The sequence below is a fragment of the Wyeomyia smithii genome, chromosome 3, assembly GCF_029784165.1.
Source record: "Wyeomyia smithii strain HCP4-BCI-WySm-NY-G18 chromosome 3, ASM2978416v1, whole genome shotgun sequence".
Taxonomy (NCBI): domain Eukaryota; kingdom Metazoa; phylum Arthropoda; class Insecta; order Diptera; family Culicidae; genus Wyeomyia; species Wyeomyia smithii.
The window spans coordinates 134909483-134931620 of record NC_073696.1 but is presented as its reverse complement, the minus strand read 5'-3'; the positions used below and the strand labels follow the sequence as shown (position 1 = coordinate 134931620).

At 38.3% G+C, this 22138-nt stretch overlaps 1 protein-coding gene across 21 annotated transcripts in view; it reads right to left on the bottom strand.

Annotated features, from left to right (window-relative positions):
* LOC129732840 (junctophilin-1-like) overlaps positions 1 to 21913 on the bottom strand; it is a 101869-nt gene extending 79956 nt beyond the window's left edge. The window contains exons 1-4 of one of the 21 annotated variants that reach the window (XM_055694149.1): positions 21620 to 21783; positions 20187 to 20384; positions 19317 to 19708; positions 18653 to 19202 (exon numbers count right to left, since the gene is read on the bottom strand). In XM_055694149.1, coding sequence (XP_055550124.1) covers positions 18653 to 18882 — 230 coding nt within the window. In that variant the 5' untranslated portion in view covers positions 18883 to 19202; positions 19317 to 19708; positions 20187 to 20384; positions 21620 to 21783. Of the gene's footprint in view, positions 1 to 18652; positions 19709 to 20186; positions 20385 to 21619 lie in introns of those variants that run through there. The other 20 variants (XM_055694152.1, XM_055694148.1, XM_055694151.1 and 17 more) reach the window with 20 other exon arrangements.
* Between the last annotated feature and the right edge of the window lie 225 nt (positions 21914 to 22138).

The following is a 22138-nucleotide window of genomic DNA, read 5'->3' as shown; positions in this document are numbered from 1 at the left end:
ATATCCGTACAACAATATCGCACGCTCAGCCTTGGGGCTAATAGCGGTCTCGTTTAACTAGATTAGTTGAGAGAATTCGTTATCGATATTGTTTTTGGCTCATTTTGTATGTGTAGGATAAGTACAACAATACACCGTGCCCCAGTGCTGAGTCGAGAAAATTTCCAGCTCGGAAAGATCCTCGACTCGATCGGAAATCGAACCCGATATCACAACCGAGTGGGAGAGCTAGCCGACCGACATCGCTAAGCACAGAGCCACGGGGACCACAGAAAATACCAAGAAATACCCATATTGGGTGGTATTTGGTCATTTTCGGCAGTTTCCCATTCACCGGAAGTCGTTATTTTACAATTGGGTTGTTTAGCTATATCAGTTTTTATATCATCTGAAAAGTCTGCATTTCCTGAGTAAAACGTGATGTAAAAAAATTTTCTATCGTTGTCCTTCGCTTTTTGAATCAAGATTTAAAACTGCTCGAAATCTGCTCGATATCGCTACGATGACAATTCGCCCATATACCGACTGTCATTGTAGCGATTTGGAGCGAATTTTAATTCTTCATTTAAAATTCGAAGGATAATGATATAAGGTTTTAAAAAATCACGTTTTGCTCAGAAAATTACACTCTTTCAGATGATATATAAAAATCGGAAATCTTTGAATAGCTAAACAACCCAATTCATAATGTTATCTGAGGTCGATTTGTAGCTTCAGTGCATCATAACAATCCCGGAAATTCCCATAATGAGTGTTATTTGGTCTTTTGCCACTGTTGTTTAGGAACCGGAAGTCGCCATATTCGATTTTAAAATGGCATTTGGAGACAATTTCTGGCCTCTGAGCATCATTCTGGTTAAAGAAACACCCATATTTGGTTGTTTTTGGGTCATTTTCGGCAGTTTTCCAGTCACCAAAAGTCGCCATTTTACTACTCAAAATGTTGTCTGAGGTCGATTTGTGGTTTCAGTGCATCATAACGGTTTCGGAAATACCCATATTGGGTGGTATTTGGTCATATCTCACTGTTTCTCAGAAACCGGAAGTCGCCATCTTGGATTTTAAAATGGTATTCAGAGACAATTCCTGGCCTCTGAGCGTCATTCTTGTTAAAGAAACATCCATATTAGGCGGTATTTGGTCATTTTCGTCTCTTTTCCAAACACTGGAAGTCACCATCTTACAATTCAAAATGTTGTCTGAGGTCGATTTGTAGCTTCAGTGCATCATAACAATCGCGGAAATACCCATATTTGGTCATTTGTCGCTATTTTTCAGAAACCGGAGCCGCCATCTTGGATTTCAAACTGGCATTTGGAGACAATTTCTGGCCTCTGAGCGTCATTCTGGTTAAAAAAACGCCCATATTAGGTGGTATTTGGTCATTTTCGGCAGTTTTTCAGTCACCGGAAGTCGCTATTTTACAACTCAAAATATTGTCGGAGGTCGACAAACGTACAAACCGTGGAACACCACCCATGGATTGCCTCATACATAGGCGAACTTTATTATTATAAAATATTCGACTGGGCCACTTCACAATAAAATGTGCATTTTTTTCAGTGTACCCATTAGGGTAATATTATTGTCAAAAGTTACTCTTTTTCTCATGTCGTGTAGAATAAAATCGGAAGTGGCGCACCTAGCGGCCGAAAAGGTAACTAACGCTTCTGTCATTTTCAATTTGTCTTCATAATTTCACGTAAGTGAACTATATTGGTATTTGATATATTTGCAAAAGGGCTGAAGGAAAATTTTTTACTGATGGAGATTAAAGTCATTGGCGTACTTGAAATTGAGCGGATTTCGATTAAAATCTTGTAACATGGTCACATTTTGACTAAAATAGATATTGCACAAATGCATGATTAGAGTTATTTCAATGTTAGGAATTATTATTATTGTATGATTTGTTACCCGTGTTGTTCACCAAAATCTTCGATGTATTCTGGTTCACTATTGTGGTGATAATTATTACACCAACTTCAAATCGAATATCTAGATAAGAATGGCACAAGACGCAAGTATGCAAATATCTCAGACACGCATCTTTTCGAGCGAACGTACAAAGCTTATGCGGCTCTCTGCTGCGGTTCGCATATCTTCTATGAAAGTCCCTGCTGCGTGAACACTTAACCAGAGGATACTCGGTTAATCTTTATTCCGTCTTTCCACGGTATTCTCTCCGTCGGGCAAGATCTCTCTTAGTAGGGGAGTTCTTAGTAGTCGACAGAATCTGAGATGGCTTAATTTAAACGGCTTGAACGAAAAAGAGATGCCAGTCCGGATTGACAACGAATTGGTTTTTGGTAGAACCTGTCGTTTGGAAAGTTCGTTGTCCTGTTTCGGCTAGATAACGTACTTCCGGTTCAAATTTCCCGAAGATAGCTCACTATTTAACTGAGGGATTTTCGCAGCGTCCAGCTTTATTTAACCTGGTTCGCGAATGTAAGTGGAATGTTAGATCCGCGCGTTGTCGAGTGATATAAAATAATTAGGTAAAGTGAGTGAAGTTTCTTACAGTCTAGCCAGTAACAGTGATGTTTTTCCCCCGTAGATAGGAAACAGAAATAAGTACTTAAATAGTTTGTGCGGTAGCGTGTGCGTGAAAGGCCTGAAAATAAAAGGTAAAAATGATTAAAAAAATAATTTCGTACAGCGCGCCCTAACGCGTTTGAACAGCCGTTCAAACGGCTTTTTCTCTATTAGCGAATAATTTCCACCACCGCTAAGCATAGGAAACGGTTCTATCGATGCACGTGGAACGTGCTGCTTTGTCAACCACTTCTAGCGAAACCAGGATCGCTTTGCCCGCCACGGCTTAGAATTGGCTGACGGTCATCCACGGTTCAGTCCGAACCCCGTCGATTCTTCAAGCGTTTTCAACATATCGACAGGAACGAAATTTACCACGTCCCTCGTCGGCGTCATCGCAACCACCAGCGACGCCATCGTTTCGTCGCACCGCCGCCATTGTTTTGTCGCACCGTCGTCAGTCAGCGAGCTATGCTCCCGAGCACTACAAAAGTCTACGGTCAGTGAGTACTCAAACCCTTTTTAATAACATGCGCATGTAAAGTGTCATAAAAGACGATGAAATAACCCGTTCGAACGAAGAGGCCCGATTAGAAATCGATAGAACTAAAACCGCACACGATAGGTCAGTAGATAGAGAGGGGGAAAGAAGTGAGAGATGAGACAGTAGGTAATTTGTAGGAGAGGTCGGCAAAGGCCGAAGATAAAGATGCGTGTAAATTAGCTAAAAATAAACAAGCGCACTGTGTACCGATGTTACCGATAATGTAAACCCACAAATCAGTTGAGATCATTTTGGCGAATATGAGAAGCTACCCCTGTTGATTGGCTCGGTCTGTTAGGAACTTCACGTCGCTTGTCCAGTTGCGGTTCGTTCGTTTTCTTCTTTTTTTACTCCAAGTAAGGATTGCTTGGGAACCTCAATCCCCTCCACCCACCTTACCGACCGAAACGGTTAGTTTGATTGGAGTCTGTTCCCCGTGATGATAGAGTAGTGGGTGGTGGTTTTTTGCTAACTGGCCGAGTGACGGGTTGTTTCAAAGACCTCTTCTGCGTTTTTCCACTGGCGTTGAATTTTCAGACAGCCGTTTAAGTTGGTTGTTGTTGGCCATACCTTCCGCGATTCACAGCTTGGGTTCTTTTACTGAATCCGCCCTGAAAGGGGATCTCTTGCCGGGCAAATACAACACGACGGTTGATCCCCTCCGGGGGTGGCGCATTTAAGTCAACCGTTTGAGTTCCTTCAGAACGAGAATCACCGCACGCGTGACAATCGTCCGCGTTACAATCTCACAACTTAGGGGCATGAATGCACAAAATACTGAAAAGACCATACATTTAATGAGAATGAGTTCACAAAATGTGGTGATGAACAGAAAACTGGATAAAACTGGAACAATTTTCAAAAAACTGGAAATATTCAACCTTCATCTGTTTCACTGGCGATCTTCAAAAAAACTGGAGATATCCAGGAGAAACTGGAGGGTTGGCAATGCTGCTTAGCAGCAGCAGTGGAAGTGGATAGCATCAGCAGCAGCAGTGATATCAGCAACGATAGCGGCAGAGCCAGCTGGTGCAGTGACACTTTCTCTAGTCGAAAGCTGCCTTTGTGCAGTAGCGGGCAGCATCAGTAGTAGGTGTGTTGTTTTGGGATGCTGGTATTCAAACTATATGTGCCGTTCAACTTTCAGTGTGACAACAGCTTTCAACTGAGTTATCATGAATGCCTTAAATCCCCTCTGTTGGGGGAGCACACAGATACAACAATATCGCACGCTAACACGTAGGGCTAATATCGGTCTCGATCAACTAGATTAGTTGAGAGTATTTGTTATCGATATTGTTTTTGGCATATTTATCATGTATAGGATAAGTACAACGATTCACCGTGCCCCAGTGCTGATTCGAGAAGATTTACAGCTCAAAAAGATCCTCGACCGTATCGGGAATCGAACCCGGTATGACAACCGTTTGAGAGAGCTAACCAATCGACATAGCTAACCACAGAACCACGGGACCACAACACATATGCGATCAACATCATATCCGACATGAAATTGAAGAACAATTGTCCTTATAAGGACAACTATCAATATTATTGAAGATTTAATATTTCTCATTCTCGTTTAATAATTTTAAGATACAATCAAACCTCCATGAGTCGATGTTCCATTAGCCGATATTTTCCTATACTCGATGATATTTTCAGTCCCTTCGATTTCCCATACAAACTCAATCCCAATAGTCGATATTTCTATTACTCGATGCTTCTTTCGCTCGATGGTCCCGCATGGTAACTTTGCTAGTTGTTTGGTTTCTATGAGCCGATGTTGTTTTCAAATTCCAAGTTCTACTGACGCGAAAGAGTGAATGACATCTCAATTCGCGCTGAGGATGAAGAAAACTAAGAAATGAAGTAAATAAAAATGTTAAAGTATTTTTACAGGGTAATTTTTTTCTCCAGAACTGCAATTTTAACTATCTATAACAATGCCGAATACAGTATTTCAACAAAACATATCATTATGCAATACATATTGAACATATTATTGCCATTTTTGAATTATTTTTCGAGAATTGTGATTTTAAATGATCAACCAATATCATAAAATAAAATAATTATCAATATCAAACAAATTCGCAGCTGTATCGGAAACAATCGGTGCGGATCGATTTGCGAAGCAACATGTATTGACTCTAGACTTCTGTTGATGATAAAATTGATTGATGTCTTGAGTTTAAAATGACAAAAATAGTGTACACAACTCTATGCAATCTAATGTATGAATAATTGACGTATTTAAAAATTTATTCTATGAGTCGATATTTCCTTGACTCGATGGTCCCTTCGATATCGACTCCTGAAGGTTTCACTGTAACTAAAAATTAATTATCTTACTTACTTTACTTTTACGGCACCAGACCGATTATCGATCTAATGCCGTATCCAGAATACGTCGCCATGTCACTCGGTCTTGGACTGCTATCTTCCAATCTCCCCTAACACCTATTTTGCGGGCAGCCTCGTCGACAGCACACATCCAACGAGTGCGGGGCCTACCTCGAAGTCGACGGCCTCTATCGAGATTTCTGCTAAATATAGTCTTCGCTGGTCGTTCTTCCGGCATTTTAGCTACATGCCCAGCCCACTGCAACCTGCCGTGTTTGATCCACTTTACTATATCCGCCGATTTGTACACCTTGTACACCTCATGGTTCATGCGTCTGCGCTAAACAACAATTTCAAAACAAAAACACCAAGAGCTCGCCGATCGGCCTTTTTCAACGTCCAAGCTTCATGGCCATAGAGGGCCACGGGAAGGATTAGTGTTTTGTAGAGTGCAAGTTTAGTACGGATTTGCAGACTACTAGACCGCAGCTGATTACGCAATCCGTAAAAGGCCCTGTTTGCAGCTGCTATCCGCCTTTTTATCTCACTGCTAACGTCGTTGTCATATGTCACTAATGTACCCAGGTAAATAAATTCGTCGACTACTTCAAAAGATTCCCCATCTAACACCACCTCAGCACCAACATCTGTCGGACTACCACGCTCTCCGAAGGCCTCTTCCACTGCTATACGGATGATACCAATGATGTCGATATCGTCCGCAAAACCTAGAAGCATGTGAGACACTTCGTAATGATGGCGCCGCTTCTTTGCACGCCGGCCCTTCGTATAGCACCCTCCAATGCGATGTTGAACAATGAATTTAACAGCCCGTCTCCCTGCTTCAAACCATCTAACGTCTCGAAGGAGTCCGATATCACACCGGCTATCCTGACGCATGATGTAGAGCGTTCAAGGGTGGCACGTATCAGCCTAATAAGTTTTGTTGGGAAACCATATTCGAGCATAATTCGCTGTAACTCATTTCTCTTTACTGTGTCGTACGCTGCCCTGAAGTCAATGAACAGATGGTGCGTTTGCAGGTTGAACTCTCGAAACTTTTTTTTTTTTCAGATAAATAATTTTTAATTTTTCTTTGAACTTGAAAGAAAATAAATTTGTCTACAACTTTGCCGAAGACGTCATACCGATTAAACAAACCGTTTTGGCTCTAAAAATATTTGTAATCATAAATACATTCCCAAATAGCATTTTTAAATAGCTTCCCTAAAATGAGTCATTTTCCAAAACATTAAACCAATAGCACAAAATGGCATCTTTTGCCCATAGAAACATCTATATAAAGTTTCAGTCACATCCAAAAAAGTCGATTTAATAGGTTCCCCGTTTTTTGTGGAATTGCTCATAGTTTTTGTTCCATTCCTGGTCAGTGATGTATGTGCAAACTGAAGTTCGGTAGCACCTTGCGGGAAATTCGGTCAACCTTGCGGTCTTGGCTTTGCCTACAACTCTTGTATTTTTCAGAAGCAACATATATTAGCTTAATCGAAGATAAACTAGATTATTTCTTCACTCAACATTCAATTAGGAAAATTATTTCAAAAAAGGTATAAGTTCTAAAATTACGATCCATTACCTTGCGTTTTTTATAATTATTACTTGTTCGATTCAATTGTGTAATTGGATTGGTCTTTTAGTTACATGTGTTTAACTACTACTATCAACACCGTTACAACACCAACACCAATATTACAGTCAGCAACCAACATTGTGATGAAGAGCATTTCAGCCTTAAAGTTTTAGAAGATTTATTTCTGACATGACCAATTATTAGCCCAGTTTGGTATTACCGAGCCATTAACATCCCTATACTGAGTAACAGTGAATGACAATGAACGCATGTCCTGGGCTCAAACTCATTTGTGCCCGCTGTCAGCTGTCAGTAAAAGATGTATGAAAAGTAGGGGTGATATGCTATCTCGTTTACACATATACTGAAGTGTTAGCTCTTGGAGCAAAGCGCGATTCCATAGCACAGTGGTCGGAAAAGGCAATTTGACGAATTTAATTCATTTGTGCTTGAACGGTTGATGTTGGCCAAAGACAATGTTTGAAAGAATTGTTCACAAAAATATAACGGAAATGTTGATGAGAAAATTTTTTGATCATGGCCTACTATCATAAAAATAAAAAAGTTAACTTTTGATACAGCGAAGATACATGAATAGTTTCTTCAGCAAAGCTGTAGAACTTTTCAAAATATGAAACTTTGTTAAAGATATTAAATTTCTATGACGTCTACTTATTGAAATACAAAGAATTGTCGCTGTCAACCCCCTCGAATTTAGTTTTTCTAGCATAACCTTTTAAATATTATTTTTTCAAGAACATAATGTTCTAGACAAATATGACCAACATAAAAACACAGGTTTCTTTCGAAGACAGCATGTTGCTACAATCGCTCTATACTAAGTTAGAGCGTTTTTTCATTAAATCATTTCCCAGTTTTAAATGCATATAGGGGAGAAAGAGGTGCACATCATCAAATACGTTTTTAAAGCTTAGACCTTGTACTATAAGCTAGTTAAACTTTGATACTCGACAATTCATAAATGAATGAGCAGAGTGATGTTTTAGGTATGTATGTTTCTGAGGTTTTGTATACAAAAATGCACCAACTACCTGATTAATGAACGATAATTTGTGAATTTATGAAACAGATAACTCGCAATACTTTCAAAATTAGTGGGAACACTTCTTAGGTATATTTAGCTGTTGATAGGTGCATTGATCAGTCATTCTACGTGAGTAAAATGAACACATAACAGCAATGTTTCTTGTTAATTATTTATTTCATCTCCATCTGTCTCGTTTTCACTCTCTGTGAAAATTAATATAAACTTAGCATCTTTTGAAAATTCTTGATGCTTCTTTTGCAGTTTGACCCGCAAGCCGGCAATAACTGGCCGAAACCAATAGACGACGTATAAGATAGTAACAGTTCATGATTTTTCTCACATGGCAAGTAAAACCAAGGATACCAACAAACGAGCAGTTTCCAAAAAAATAGTGTTTGAATTTTGATGCGTTAATTTCCCGGCCAGATGAAATGACCTGTAGTATTGTAACGCAACATTGAATTGCATGAAGATCATTTTTGGTGTCCATATATCCTTGGTTTCACTTGCCAGCTAACAGTCCATATGTTATGTGTTCATTTTACTCACGTAGAATGACTGATGGATGCACCCATCAACAACTAAATATACCTAAGAAGTGTTCTCACTAATTTTGAAAGTATTGCGAGTTATCTGTTTTATAAATTCACAAATTATCGTTCATTAATCAGGTAGTTGGTGCATTTTTGTATACAAAACCTCAGAAACATACATACCTAAAACATCACTCTGCTCATTCATTTATGAATTGTCAAGTATCAAAGTTCAACTAGCTTAAATTATTCAATGAAAAAACGCTCTAACTTAGTATAGAGCGATTGTAGCAACATGCTGTCTTCTAAAGAAACCTGTGTTTTTATGTTGGTCATATTTGTCTAGAACATTATGTTCTTGAAAAAAAAAATATATAAAAAGTTATGCTAGAAAAACTAAATTCGAGGGGGTTGACAGCGACAATGCTTTGTATTTCAGTAAATAAACGTCATAAAAATTTAATATCTTCGGCAAAAATTCATATTTTGAAAAGTTCTACAACTTGGCTGAAAAAACTATTTATGTATCTTCGCTGTATCAAAAGTTAAATTTTTTATTTTTATGATAGTAGGCCATGATCAAAAAATTTTCTTATCAACATTTCCGTTATATTTTTGTGAATAATTCTTTTGAACATTGTCTTTGGCCACCATCAACCGTTTAAGCACAAAAGAATTAAGTTCGTCAAATTGCCTTTTCCGACCACTGTACATAGGGATGGGTATTACACTTCGCATGAAACGCACAATCGTACTGGGAGTTGTTTTGCCGGATATCGGCGCCGAGTCTTCTTTTTCCATGTCACATAGGCAACATGTATCATCTTGAAGGTTTTTCATAACCTTCAAGTGATAACGGCTCGAACAACGCCCAGTTATTAGGCCAGTATATATGCTTAGATCTTTCTTTGAAAGCTCCAGTATTTTGCGAGTCATAGAAATGGTTGATGTGATGCACCGCTTCGACTGCCTACAAATACAAGTGTTTGTCCAGTGGCACTCCATCTTCAGAATTTCCTATGTTTTCAGTTCCATTATAAGGGAGGAAGCGGATAGACCACAGAAAGGTTCTATTGCGCTGATAAGATGATCCAATTCTTGCCAGTTCAACGGCTCTTTCATTTTCATAGATTCCACAGTGACCAGGAACCTACCTATTCATTCGATTATAACAACCAAGTGTTCGAATGATTGAACACACCCCCAAACAAGTTTTGATGTGCATGTCGCAGACTTCAGAGCATTCAAAACTGCTTGACTGTCGGACAGAAAGCAAATTTTTCAGTGCCTGTATTTTCCGCGTAGACCGAATATTCTAGAATTGCTTGAACTTCAGCTTGAAATACAGTTGACCCATTGGAATTGATAGGTCTATTCCTGGACCACTTACCCCTACTCCCACTCGATTGTTCGTTTCTGAACCATCTGTGTAGAAAATGATTGATCCTGGGTGGAGATCGGGACCAGCGCGTTCCCAAACATCACGACCAAGTTTAAACAATCCAAATCGTCGTTCAAAATTGTATCTTTTCTTCATCCAGTCTTCATTACTGTTTACTATGGAATCGTTGTGAATAGTTTTCAGAATATTTATATGAACTGTTAAGTCACCTTCAAAAAGTTTTGAAGATCTTTTAAGCGCTTTTTTTTATAGTTGCCAAACGTACAACGTGCTTGAAGATTTCTATAGAAAAAAACTTCACCTTGCCATTTTGAAAATTTAGGACGAAATCCATCATGATTTCTTGCGAAAAGTCTATTATCGATTTTGTAACTGAACTGATTTAATTTGTTCTTTATTTCAGCACAATATCAAGAATTTTAGAAAACTTTAATTTTTACCAAAAAGTTTAATCTTTTATACACGTGAAATTTTCCAAACTAGTGATGGGAAATATCGCCCAAAACGGACATCGATAACAATCGATAATTTCGGGGCTTTTATCGATATTATCGATAAGTATCGATAATTTGACAGCTTACGTTTGCGGTAAAAAAAATTTTTCAGATGATGATGAAAAAAACTATTTCAGATGGTGACGAAAAAAACTATTTCAGATGGTGATGAAAAAAAAAACTAGGACAGATAATTGAGTTGGATAAATTTCCCATGGAAGGTTATCATGTTAGCTTCCTCGCAAAAAAAAATATTACGTCCTTGCGTGCGGCCTTCCGGCAGTTAACCGGAACATTCGCCATGGCGGACGAAAACATGCGTGTAGCCATGTTTTTAAAGTCTTTATCAATCCCTCCTCCGTTTTCGCGACAAAATTGTTGGAATAGATCTTGCGCTTCAAGTTTGCCCAGAAATTCTCGATGGGAAGCAGGTGGGGGCATTGGGCGGATTCGCCGACTTCGGTACCACATCGATATTCAGCCGCTCCATTTCCTCCAACGATCGCTTCGAGTAGTTGGCCGACGTCAAATCTGGCCAGAACACCGTGTCTTTGCGCTTATGGTATTTCTTGATGAACGACGCAACTTCTGTCAGGCACTTCGTACTATAATATTCACAGCCAGCCCGGAGTGAAAGAAGAGCAACTTTGACATCCCTTTCTCGCTGATTGTCAACCACAGCCGCACCTTCTTGGGGAACTTGGTCTGTGAAATAAACTTTACTTCCCTGCCCTGCTAGTCGTTGCCATCCAGGGTGAGATTGGTCTAGTCGTCCATCACCACTGCCACGTCGCGATTCGCCGGGAAAATCGACTTGACCATCTTATTCAACCGCTGTCGCTGCGTCATTGCCTGCAGCTCCGAGACCAGTGGATGGGACTGCCGCTTCCTGCATGTATGTCCATGTTCTCCAGATACTTTTTCACTGTTTTAGAGCATGCACCAATCTCTCGGCCAAGGGCACGCAGCGATTTAGCCACTTTTCCCTCGGTATTCCTCTTCAGCATCCTTTGAAGCTTCTTGTCGCTCAGGGTCGTTGGCCGTCCGAAACCGGGCTTTCTTTCGATGCTCTGATCGTTGTCCAATAGTGTCAAAATGTTGTAGATGCCAGAACCGGCATACCCGGCGTCCACAAAGTGCCGCACGATGTTCGTTTTTGACGCGGCGGGGTACCGTTCTTTGAACGCGCACACTTCTGAACGGAGTAGCTTCACTTTTTTCGCCATCACAGTTAAAGTTTGACTGATAAAGCTGTCAATTTTTTTTAGGCTAACTCATGGGTAACTATGATTGATGATGCATGAGTAATTTCGTCAGTACGATTAAAGGTAAACCCATGAAAAATCGGCAATTTTTGTCCATTGTTTTTACCACAAACGTTATTCGACAAATGCAATTTTGCTATATAAATTTGTTAAAAACAGAGACAGTGATGGCCCAAACAGAATGGATATGTTTGCGTTGCGTTGACGTCAATTTGACAGTATATGTATGGGCTAACTGTCAAATTGCCGCAAACGCAACCGCAACGTATCCATTGTGTTAAGGCCTTGAATGACAAATCTTACGATACTGCGAATGAAAATTCAAATAAAAATAAATGAAAAATAATTGTTTTTGAAATTCTTCGGGTTTTACGCCGGGAGTCCTTTCTACGGAGTAGTTTCAAGCCGAAGTTTATTTTGAAGGTTGTATAATAAGGGAAATAATTGAAGCAGGCAAAATTCTGTCAATTTTTAAATGGCCAATACTTCACGAAAAATGAATCAATTCTGACAAAACAGGTTTCATTTTACTGGAAAACTGTCCTAGTTTCCTAGTATTACTTGAGAACTGGACGTGACCAAGGGTCACTGGAAATGTTTCGGATTTCCGGAGTGTGTGTCAAAGTGTACATTTTTGCAACGCGTAGAACTTTTTCTGACATTCTGTTTCACTTAGGTTTATATGTTGTCAATAAATCAGAATTTATTTCGGGTTTATTGGTAGCCAAAGATTGAAAATTCGCCAAGAAATCATCGAGGTATGAATTTATTAAGTAAGGGTTTGGCGGTTTTTCCCTGTTGGGTACTATATTTCTTTGAGCTTGCAGTACTCTAGCAGAATTCAATCGAACATTGTGGGTGGGTAGGTCTTATTAAACCAAGCAACTTTGCAAACTTGCGTTTGAAAATTTATCTGGATTAACATTTGAAAAGGTCAGGGACGAACCTTCACACCACCCCCAACAATGCTAAATCTTGTCGAATAGCAGCACCCAACAAATACCTAGCGACAAAAGCAACTCCTGGGGAAGGGTAGGTGAGGTCTCATTCTTTTGGGTCTCCTCCAGTAACCAGCCGCACTGACTTGTGCTCACCCTGCTCACCCTTAAAATATCGATAATTATCGTTAACGTCAAGAAATTAACGATAATATCGATGTCCTGCATCTATCGATATTATCGATAAGTATCGATAAGTTTCCCATCACTATTCCAAACATTCATTTCTTTATTAAGTTACTAACATTTTTAAACCGCACAATGACAAAACATATAAACAGAAGAACTCTTTGCTTCAACTTAACACTCTGAATGTCAAGTACTGTATTAGTATTATAAAATTAATGTAACTTTTACTCAATTCCAGAATCAGGAAAAAAGTCGGCGTGAAAAAAATTCTCGACGACACGCCCATACCAAAGTACTGGCAGCGGCGGCGGCTTACAGGTTTTATATATACAAATATACACACTCGCATGTATCTGTACGAATGTAACCCAGTTGACCATTCCCCATTCTAATGTTCAACAATATTTGATATGTAAAAGTTACGCAAATGTTGTGTCTTTACAACGTTATATCAAAAGTATATAGCCCAATCCGACAGTTGAACATAACAGTGTTACAATTATGTCACATACAGAAAACTTTCAGTACAGACGATCGCATACGAAGTAGAAACAATCATATACAAAAAAAAATATCAGTAAAATTTACCCAAAAGCCCACCGACCGATCTTTTTTTTACGATAATAACAAACTGTCCACTCAACCATCAATGGGTTAAAAATTTAGCTTCACCACAGATAACATATATCCAAGCTAGAACAGAAAACTCCAGAAATCGCGTGTAAGATTTCAAATTCTTACTCGGCTTTAACCACTGAAGTGATGGCAGCGCTGGATTATAGTCAAAGCTGCCAGACGTATGAAAATTCACACAAATTATAGAGTCGCTGTATTTGCAACGATATAACACTGATTTTGTGCATTTTTTTTTTCAAATCAACACTAAAACAAACAAATTTCTCGCAAATATGAACTGGGAATAAATGAAATCGTCGATTATGTACAAATTACGACTGCTCAAAATTTCTACATTAAAAACGGCAACCCTTCTTATTGTAATAATATCGATAAGAGCTGGAAAACTATCGATTTTATCAAATCATTGACCATTAAATGTTCTTAGCGCCACCATACTACGTATTGCGACATGCTAAAAAACCGTTGCATCTTTTTACACACTAGCTGACCCGGCAAACTTCGTCCCGCCTGTTTTAGTGTTTAATTTAATAATTTTAAACATTTCAAATTCATTGATTCGTTGCGATTGGATTATATCGTTTAAAAATGATTGGTTTTATCGGAATGGCAACATCCTCGACTTTTGGCTTTTGTACATGACCTTTTCGCCTGTTTCCCAGAAGTTGCCATTTTTCAATTCAAACTGTTGTTGCATCATTCTGGATCCGGTGATACTCATATTGGGTGGTATTTGGTCACTTTGGGCTATTTTTCAGGAACCGTAAGTCGCCATCTTGGATTTAAGAATGGCATTTGAAGACAATTTCTGGCCCCTGAGCGTCATTCTGGTTTAAGAAACACCCATATTGGGTGTTTTCGGCTGTTTTCCAGAAACCGGATGTCACCATCTTCGAATTCAAAATGGTGTCTGTGGTCGATTCTAGCTCCTGTGTATCATTCTGGTTCCGAAGATACTCATTAGGGTGGGACGAAAAATAAATGTTAGCTCCCATGCACTTTTCGTGTTCCTTATGGGTCCCATAACAACTGTGTAACTTTTCAGATTGTTCGGTGGAACACCCGATTTGCGCCCGATTTTCAAAGTTTCCATACGATTTTATATGGTAAAATCCACTTTATCAATACTTATTCTCTAGAGATGTTAAGTTGGCTCTTAAAAAAATATCAATACATGATATTTGTAGGAAATTTTCCTGGACCGTAAGGTGCTACGATGCTTGTAGAAACAGCTATTCACCCCAAACTGATTGAATGTCTGACGGACGGCTTACCATTGGAATTTTCCAGCAACACTGCTATAGCATGCTGCTATATGCAAAGTATGAGAAATAATTTCGCGTGGAATTAATTTTCAAAGTGTGATTTTTGCTCATAGTATCTTCGGGGAAGCCTCCAAGATAAATTTAAGCGACATCAACTCTCATCACATGATTGAACAGCAGCATGCTGCAGCAGTATTGCTAGTAAAATTCAATGGTGAGCCGTTCGTCAGATATTCAATCAGTCTGGGGTGAATATCTTTTTTCACAAGCAAGGTAGCGCCTTACGGTCTTCGGAAGAATTTTTCCCAGGAAAATTTCCTATAAATATCATGTATTGATATATTTTTAGGAGCCAACTGGACATCTCTATAGAAAAAGTTATGAAAAAGTGGTTTTTCCCATATAAAATCGTATGGAAGCTTTAAAAATCGGGCGCAAATCGAGCGTTTCACCGATCGATCTGAAAAGTTACACAGTTGTTATAGGACCCATAAGGAACACGAAAGGTGAATGGGAGCGAAAAAATAACACCATCGCTTTTTTCCCATATAACCGTGTCCCAGTCTCATATTGTATGGAAATCGGCCATTTTTGGCTGTTTTTTAGAAACCGGAAGTTGCCATCTTACAATTCATTATGGTGTCTGAGGTCAATTTTCAGCTTCATTCTCGTTCCAGAGATACTCATATTGGGTGGTATTCCGGACACCGGAAGTCGCCATCTTACAATTCAAAATATTGTCTGATGTCGATTTGTGGCTTCAATGCATCATAGCAATTCCGGAAATACCCATATTAGGTGGTATTTGGTAATTTGCCGCTGTTTTGCAGAAACCGGAAGTCGCCATCTTGTATTTCAAATTGGCATTTGTAAACAATTTCTGGTCTCTGAGCGTCAATCTGGTTAAAGAAACAACCATATTGGGTTGTATTTAGTCATATTCGGCTGTTTTCCAGACACCGGAAGTCGTCATCTTACAATTCAAAATGTTGTCTGAGGTTGATTTGTGGCTTCAGTGCATCATAACAATCCCGGAAATACCCATATTGGGTGGTATTTGGTCATTTGCCGCTGTTTTTCAGAAACCGGAGGTCGCCATCTTGGATTTCAAAATGGCATTTGTAAACAATTTCTGGCCTCTGAGCGTCAATCTGGTTAAAGAAACACCCATATTGGGTTGTATATAGTCATTTTCGGCTGTTTTACAGACACCGGAAGTCGCCATCTTACAATTCAAAATATTGTCTGAGGTCGATTTGTGGCTTCAGTGCATCATAACAATCCCGGAAATACCCATATTGGGTGGTATTTGGTCATTTGCCGCTGTTTTTCAGAAACCGGAGGTCGCCATCTTGGATTTCAGAATGGAGTTAGGAGATAAATTTTGGCCTCTGAGCGTCAATCTGGTTAAAGAAACATTCATACTGGGTGGTATTTGGCCATTTTCGGCTGTTTCCCAGACACCGGAAGTCGCCATCTTCAATTCGAAATTTTATCTGAGGTCGATTTGTGGCTTCAGTGCATCATAACAATCCCGGAAATACCCATATTGGGTGGTATTTGGTCATTTGCCGCTGTTTTGCAGAAACCGGAAGTCGCCATCTTGGATTTCAAAATGGCATTTGTAAACAATTTCTGGCCTCTGAGCGTCAATCTGGTTAAAGAAACACCCATATTGGGTTGTATATAGTCATTTTCGGCTGTTTTCCAGACACCGGAAGTCGCCATCTTACAATTCAAAGTGTTGTCTGAAGTCGATTTGTGGCTTCAGTGCATCATAACAATCCCGGAAATACCCATATTGGGTGGTATTCGGTCATTTGCCGCTGTTTTTCAGAAACCGGAAGTCGCCATCTTGGATTTCGAAATGGTATTTGGAGACATGCCAGAAGAAGGAAGGGTGTCGAAGCATTATTTGTTACACCTAAAAACATTCACCTACCAAATTTGGTTATATTCGCTTGATTGGTTCTCGAGCTGGGCGTAATGTGAGTTTCATTTGTATGGGACCCCTCCCTTATAGAAGATAGAAGGGTGTCAAACCATTATAATTGTTACCCCTAAAAACAATCATCTGCCAAATTTGGTTCCATTTAGTTGGGTATTTCTCGAGATAAGCAGAAATTTCTGTTTCATTTGTTATGAACCCCTCCCTCACAGAAGAGGGAGGGGAGTCGAACCATTATGGACATACTTGTTACCTCTAAAAATATTCACATACCAAATTTGGTTGTATTTGGTTGATTGGTTTTCGAGCTGTGCGAAATTCGTGTTTCATTTGTATGGAACCCCTCCCTTGTAGAAGAGGGAGGGGTGTCAAACCATTATGGATATATTTGTTACCCCTTAAAACATCCACCTACCAAATTTGGTTCTATTTACCTGGTTAGTCCTCGAGATGTGTAGAAATTTGGGTTTCATTTGTATGGGACCCCTCCCTTCCAGAGGAGGGAAGGGTGTCGATCCAACATGGACATATTTGTTACTCCTAAAAACATCCTCATGCCAAATTTGGTTCCATTTGCTTGGTTAGTTTTCGAGATGTGCAGAAATTTGTGTTTCAATTGTATGGGACCCCTCCCTTGCAGAAGAGGGAGGGGTCTCGAACTATCTTAGTCACCTTTCCCGGCCCCTAAAACCCCTGTATACTAAATTTCACGCCGATCGGTTTGATAGTTTCCAAGCCTATATGAATCAGACAGACAGACAGACAGACAAACAGACAGACAGACAGAGCTGCATTTTTATATGTTTAGATGAAACGAAATAAGCCGCACAATGACAAAACATATAAACAGAAGAACTCTTTGCTTCAACTTAACACTCTAAATGTCAAGTACTGTATTAGTATTAAAAAATTAATGTAACTTTTACTCGATTCCAGAATCAGGAAGAAAGTCGGCGTGAAAAAAAAAATTCTCGACGACACGCCCATACCAAAGTACTTGCAGCGGCGGCGGCTTACAGGTTTTATATATACAAATATACACACTCGCATGTATCTGTACGAATGTAACCCAGTTGACCATTCCCCATTCTATTGTTCAACAATATTTGATATGTAAAAGTTACGCAAATGTTGTGTCTTTACAACGTTATATCAAAAGTATATAGCCCAATTCGACAATTGAACATAACAGTGTTGCAATTATGTCACATAAAGTAAACTTTCAGTACAGACGATCGCATACGAAGTAGAAACAATCATATACAAAAAAAAATATCAGTAAAATTTACCCAAAAACCCACCGACCGATTTTTTTTACGACAATAACAAAATGTCTACTCAACCATCAATGGGTTAAAAATTTAGTTTCACTACAGATAACATATATCCAAGCTAGAACAGAAAACTCCAGAAATCGCGTGTAAGATTTCAAATTCTTACTCAGCTTCAACCACTAAAGTGATGGCAGCGCTGGATTATAGTCAAAGCTGCCAGACGTATGAAAATTCACACAAATTATAGAGTCGCTGTTTTTGCAACGATATAACACTGTGCATTTTTTTTTTCAAATCAACACTAAAACAAACAAATTTTTTGCAAATATAAACTGGAAATGAATGAAATCGTCCATTATGTACAAATTACGACTGCTCAAAATTTCTACATTAAAAACGGCAACCCTTCTTATTGTAATAATATCGATAAGAGCTGGAAAACTATCGATTTTATCAAATCATTGACTACTAAGTGTTCTTAGCGCCACCATACTGCGTATTGCGACATGCTTAAAAACCGTTGCATCTTTTTACACATGAAACGAAATAAGCTTGGATATCTGTTATCTGTGGTTTCACTAACACATTTTTACAACGCATATTGAAGTACCCGAGTGTTGACATGCATAAAAGTTTATACTTACCTTGGCCATATATAAACCCCCGAAACCTCGAAACCATAATGCCAAGCTCCGAAGTAAGCACCTTGATTTTTTGGACCGGTACAAACGCCGTGACCATGTGCTTTATTATCCTCCCATCCGCCACAGAATGTGCCACCGTCCTCAAAATCATAGCGGCCACCACAAATCTTTTGATTTCCATTTAAACCGGCGGAATTCGCTACTCCTTGCTGCGAAACACTACTAGCCATATTTGCATTATATCCTCAAAAATCTGTGGGCTTCCGGTTAGGCTGGACACTATCACAATTTACTTGTAGTTATGATATCAAAACAATAGCTTATATCTTGTAACGAACTCGATGACGATAGTGACGATGATTCAGCTTCATGTGGCATGATTCCATTAAATCATAACTAAAAACTTTTCTTTTTAAAATTACACTTTCGCACTACAGGATATATTCTCATATTGCTCTTCGTATGCAATATTTGATACTCAACATTACATTATACATAATATTATTTGAGTTCAAACTACATTACAGGACAAAATCTGTTATTGTTGTTCCTTTTTGCACATGAGTAGGGGTTGCCGAGGAGAAAACAGTTATTCGTAAACTTTTCTGTCGTTCACTACCAGCAGAATTATTTTTTGAATTGCTAGCATGGAAACCTATATTACCGTTACATCAATGCGTGACAAGATAGCACGTACCATTATGTTTTCTTCCACGCATACATACACAGCACTACATTTTTCTCGTAATTGTGATTCGATGTACTTTCAGTACTAAATATAACTTTGTCTCAGCTGAATGTTCAGCACACACATACCATTGAACAATCACTGAAAGATAACTATTCGAAGCATCTGTGTCTCTACCTTCAAATATTCAACTTCAAGATTGGTGCTTCCTAGTAAGCTTGCACTTTGATTATTACCCACATCCTGGCAATTAAAACGCATGCGTATTGATACACTAATCAAGATACTCGCATACGTGTTTTGTTGACATGTCAATCCATTTCATAGAAAAAAAAATGCGACAGAAAATTTTGATTTCAATACACGACCTAAGAAAATTATACATTCAGTTTGTTTGAAGAATATACATACTTGACCAATATAACCCATTTGTGTGAAAAAAGAAAAAAAAACATACTTTCTACACCAAAAAATCAACGAATTGAATAAAGTCTCAAATTGATTTGGAATGAGTTTTTTTTTTGTTGCTTTGCTTGTTCCTTCAATATTCTCATACTGCTGAGAGTAAATGTATCAAAAATCGGCATTAAAAAAAATGCCTTTTTTATATCTGTTAACTTTTGTGTTTTTCGTTTTCGCAGGAAAGAACATTGAGCAATTGCTTGTTTCACAATTTAACACAATTTAAAACGATAATGATAATCTCGACGATTTTCATTGGGCCTACTCCAAACAAATCCGGACTACTTCGTGATAAGGGCGAATCCTTGCTTGTTTTCCTATCTAGCTTCGCCCTAATCACGAAGTAGTCCGGAAATGAACAATTGAAACGAATTGAAAATACACCTGACAAATATTGTTGAAATCTGTTGTAATGATTGTTTTTGTATAACTGTGGGAAAAATACTGTATCTGCACTTGTTTGTATTATTTTGTTCTTCCTTTCAAGCATCTGCTTCACTATGCTGATCTCGTTTTTCCTACTGGTATCGCTTGTTACAATTTATTCTGGCGAATCCGTCTAATACTCTAGGTAAAACTAAACTATAAGAGTGACGAAAGTAATCAGTATATTAAACAATCCAGTGTAAAAGAAAAGGTTAATGGGAAGTCTTAAAAACATTGTGTAACCTATGTTCAACTTGGAATAATCAATCAATATAAAGTTGGCAAAAAAATTTACTTGGCACGGTTCAATATAAATACAATACAATAAAAACATTGTGTAACCTATGTTTAACAATCAATATAAAGTTAGCAAAAAATTTACTTGGCACGGTTCAATACAAATACTTCGAATACGAACCAATAATTTGCAGTACTGATCTTCACCAAAACGGTTAAAGTCAAAATAAATTAAGCAATGATCACATTTGAAGTTTGAATAATTTTACTATGCATCTCTAGTTAGGCTATTTCACATGGAAACCATACATATCCCATAGGATGAACATTGAATAAAGTTAATCTTAACAGTGCATTGTATACGCATTCGCTGACCGCCAAAACCCGATTTCCACTACATCTCATAGCAGAAAAGGTTCTTCTCTTTTTCGATGAGAGCACACTGGTACCTATATATATATAAATAAATATTAGCTACTCTAGCTGAACCACAGACGTCGTTTTCTGAAATCATTGACGATTCTATCTGATGAAATGACTGAAAAGCTACGTCAGAGCGGAAAAGCTTTTTTAATTTGTAATTCAGTCGAAGATGTTTCTTCCAAAATTTTGAAATCGATTAATTGTAAACTCACGCATATGCCTTATACAAGATATATTTTCATCCAATAAAAACTCCAACGAATCATAGTAATAAAGCGTTTATATGCATCTGTTCGGTTCTACAATTGAAAAACACCTATACTTGTTTAGCAGAATTTTGAGATTTTTTGAAAAATAACACTATAACATTACAATTTAACTATATTTTCCATGCAAATAGTGAACATATATGCAATATTTCTAAGAATCAAAAAAGACACTAAGAAAAATCTCGTAACATTTATACAAATCAAAGCAATGAGCTCATTCAGCATTGATATGTGAGTTATCCTGCGAAGTTCTCATCCATTTTTTTTGTTTTTTATTGAATCACATTTAATCAGTTAATATTAACCAGATTATGACTAAATTTTACACTCTTTCTGAAACATATGCAGACAAGACACAAAAATCCTTCGCGGCATTTTCCTTTCCCATTCTGAGCTTCTTTTCATTTTCCTGAAATGGTGCCGAAACACATTGCAAAAAAAGCCAGAAAAACTAATCCAAACCAGTAGGTGCTCTTTGTGAATCACGAATATTCAATTCACTGCTAATAAGAATAACTCGAAACCATAGTTTTAGGTTCCACAACGATCAGAAGGTATTTTTACGTTTAAATCTAAATATTTAACAACAGCACTGAAATTATGCGCTTTAAGTGTGGTTCTTTTTTTCTTACTTCATTCATTAGATATAAAAATACTCTACACAAGAATAACATGAAACGCATACACTCGATACTGACAATAGAATTTTCCGCGTCTGAGTTTTTCCTTCCACTAGTGTCATTAGTAACCCGTTTTCGACATCAGACTACACTCACTCTCGCGCTCTCGTGATTCCTGTCTATTTTCTCTGTAAGTATTTGCTTTCTAAAATGATGCAGAATCAAATGTGAGTAACCAACGGGGCAACTATAGCAGAAATAAAATCCTCTGTGCTCTTGCACTCACAGGCAAATTTTTCTGTACAGACGGTAGGTGAACAAACACCAACGGTTGGAAAAATCATTACTGCAAATCGTTACA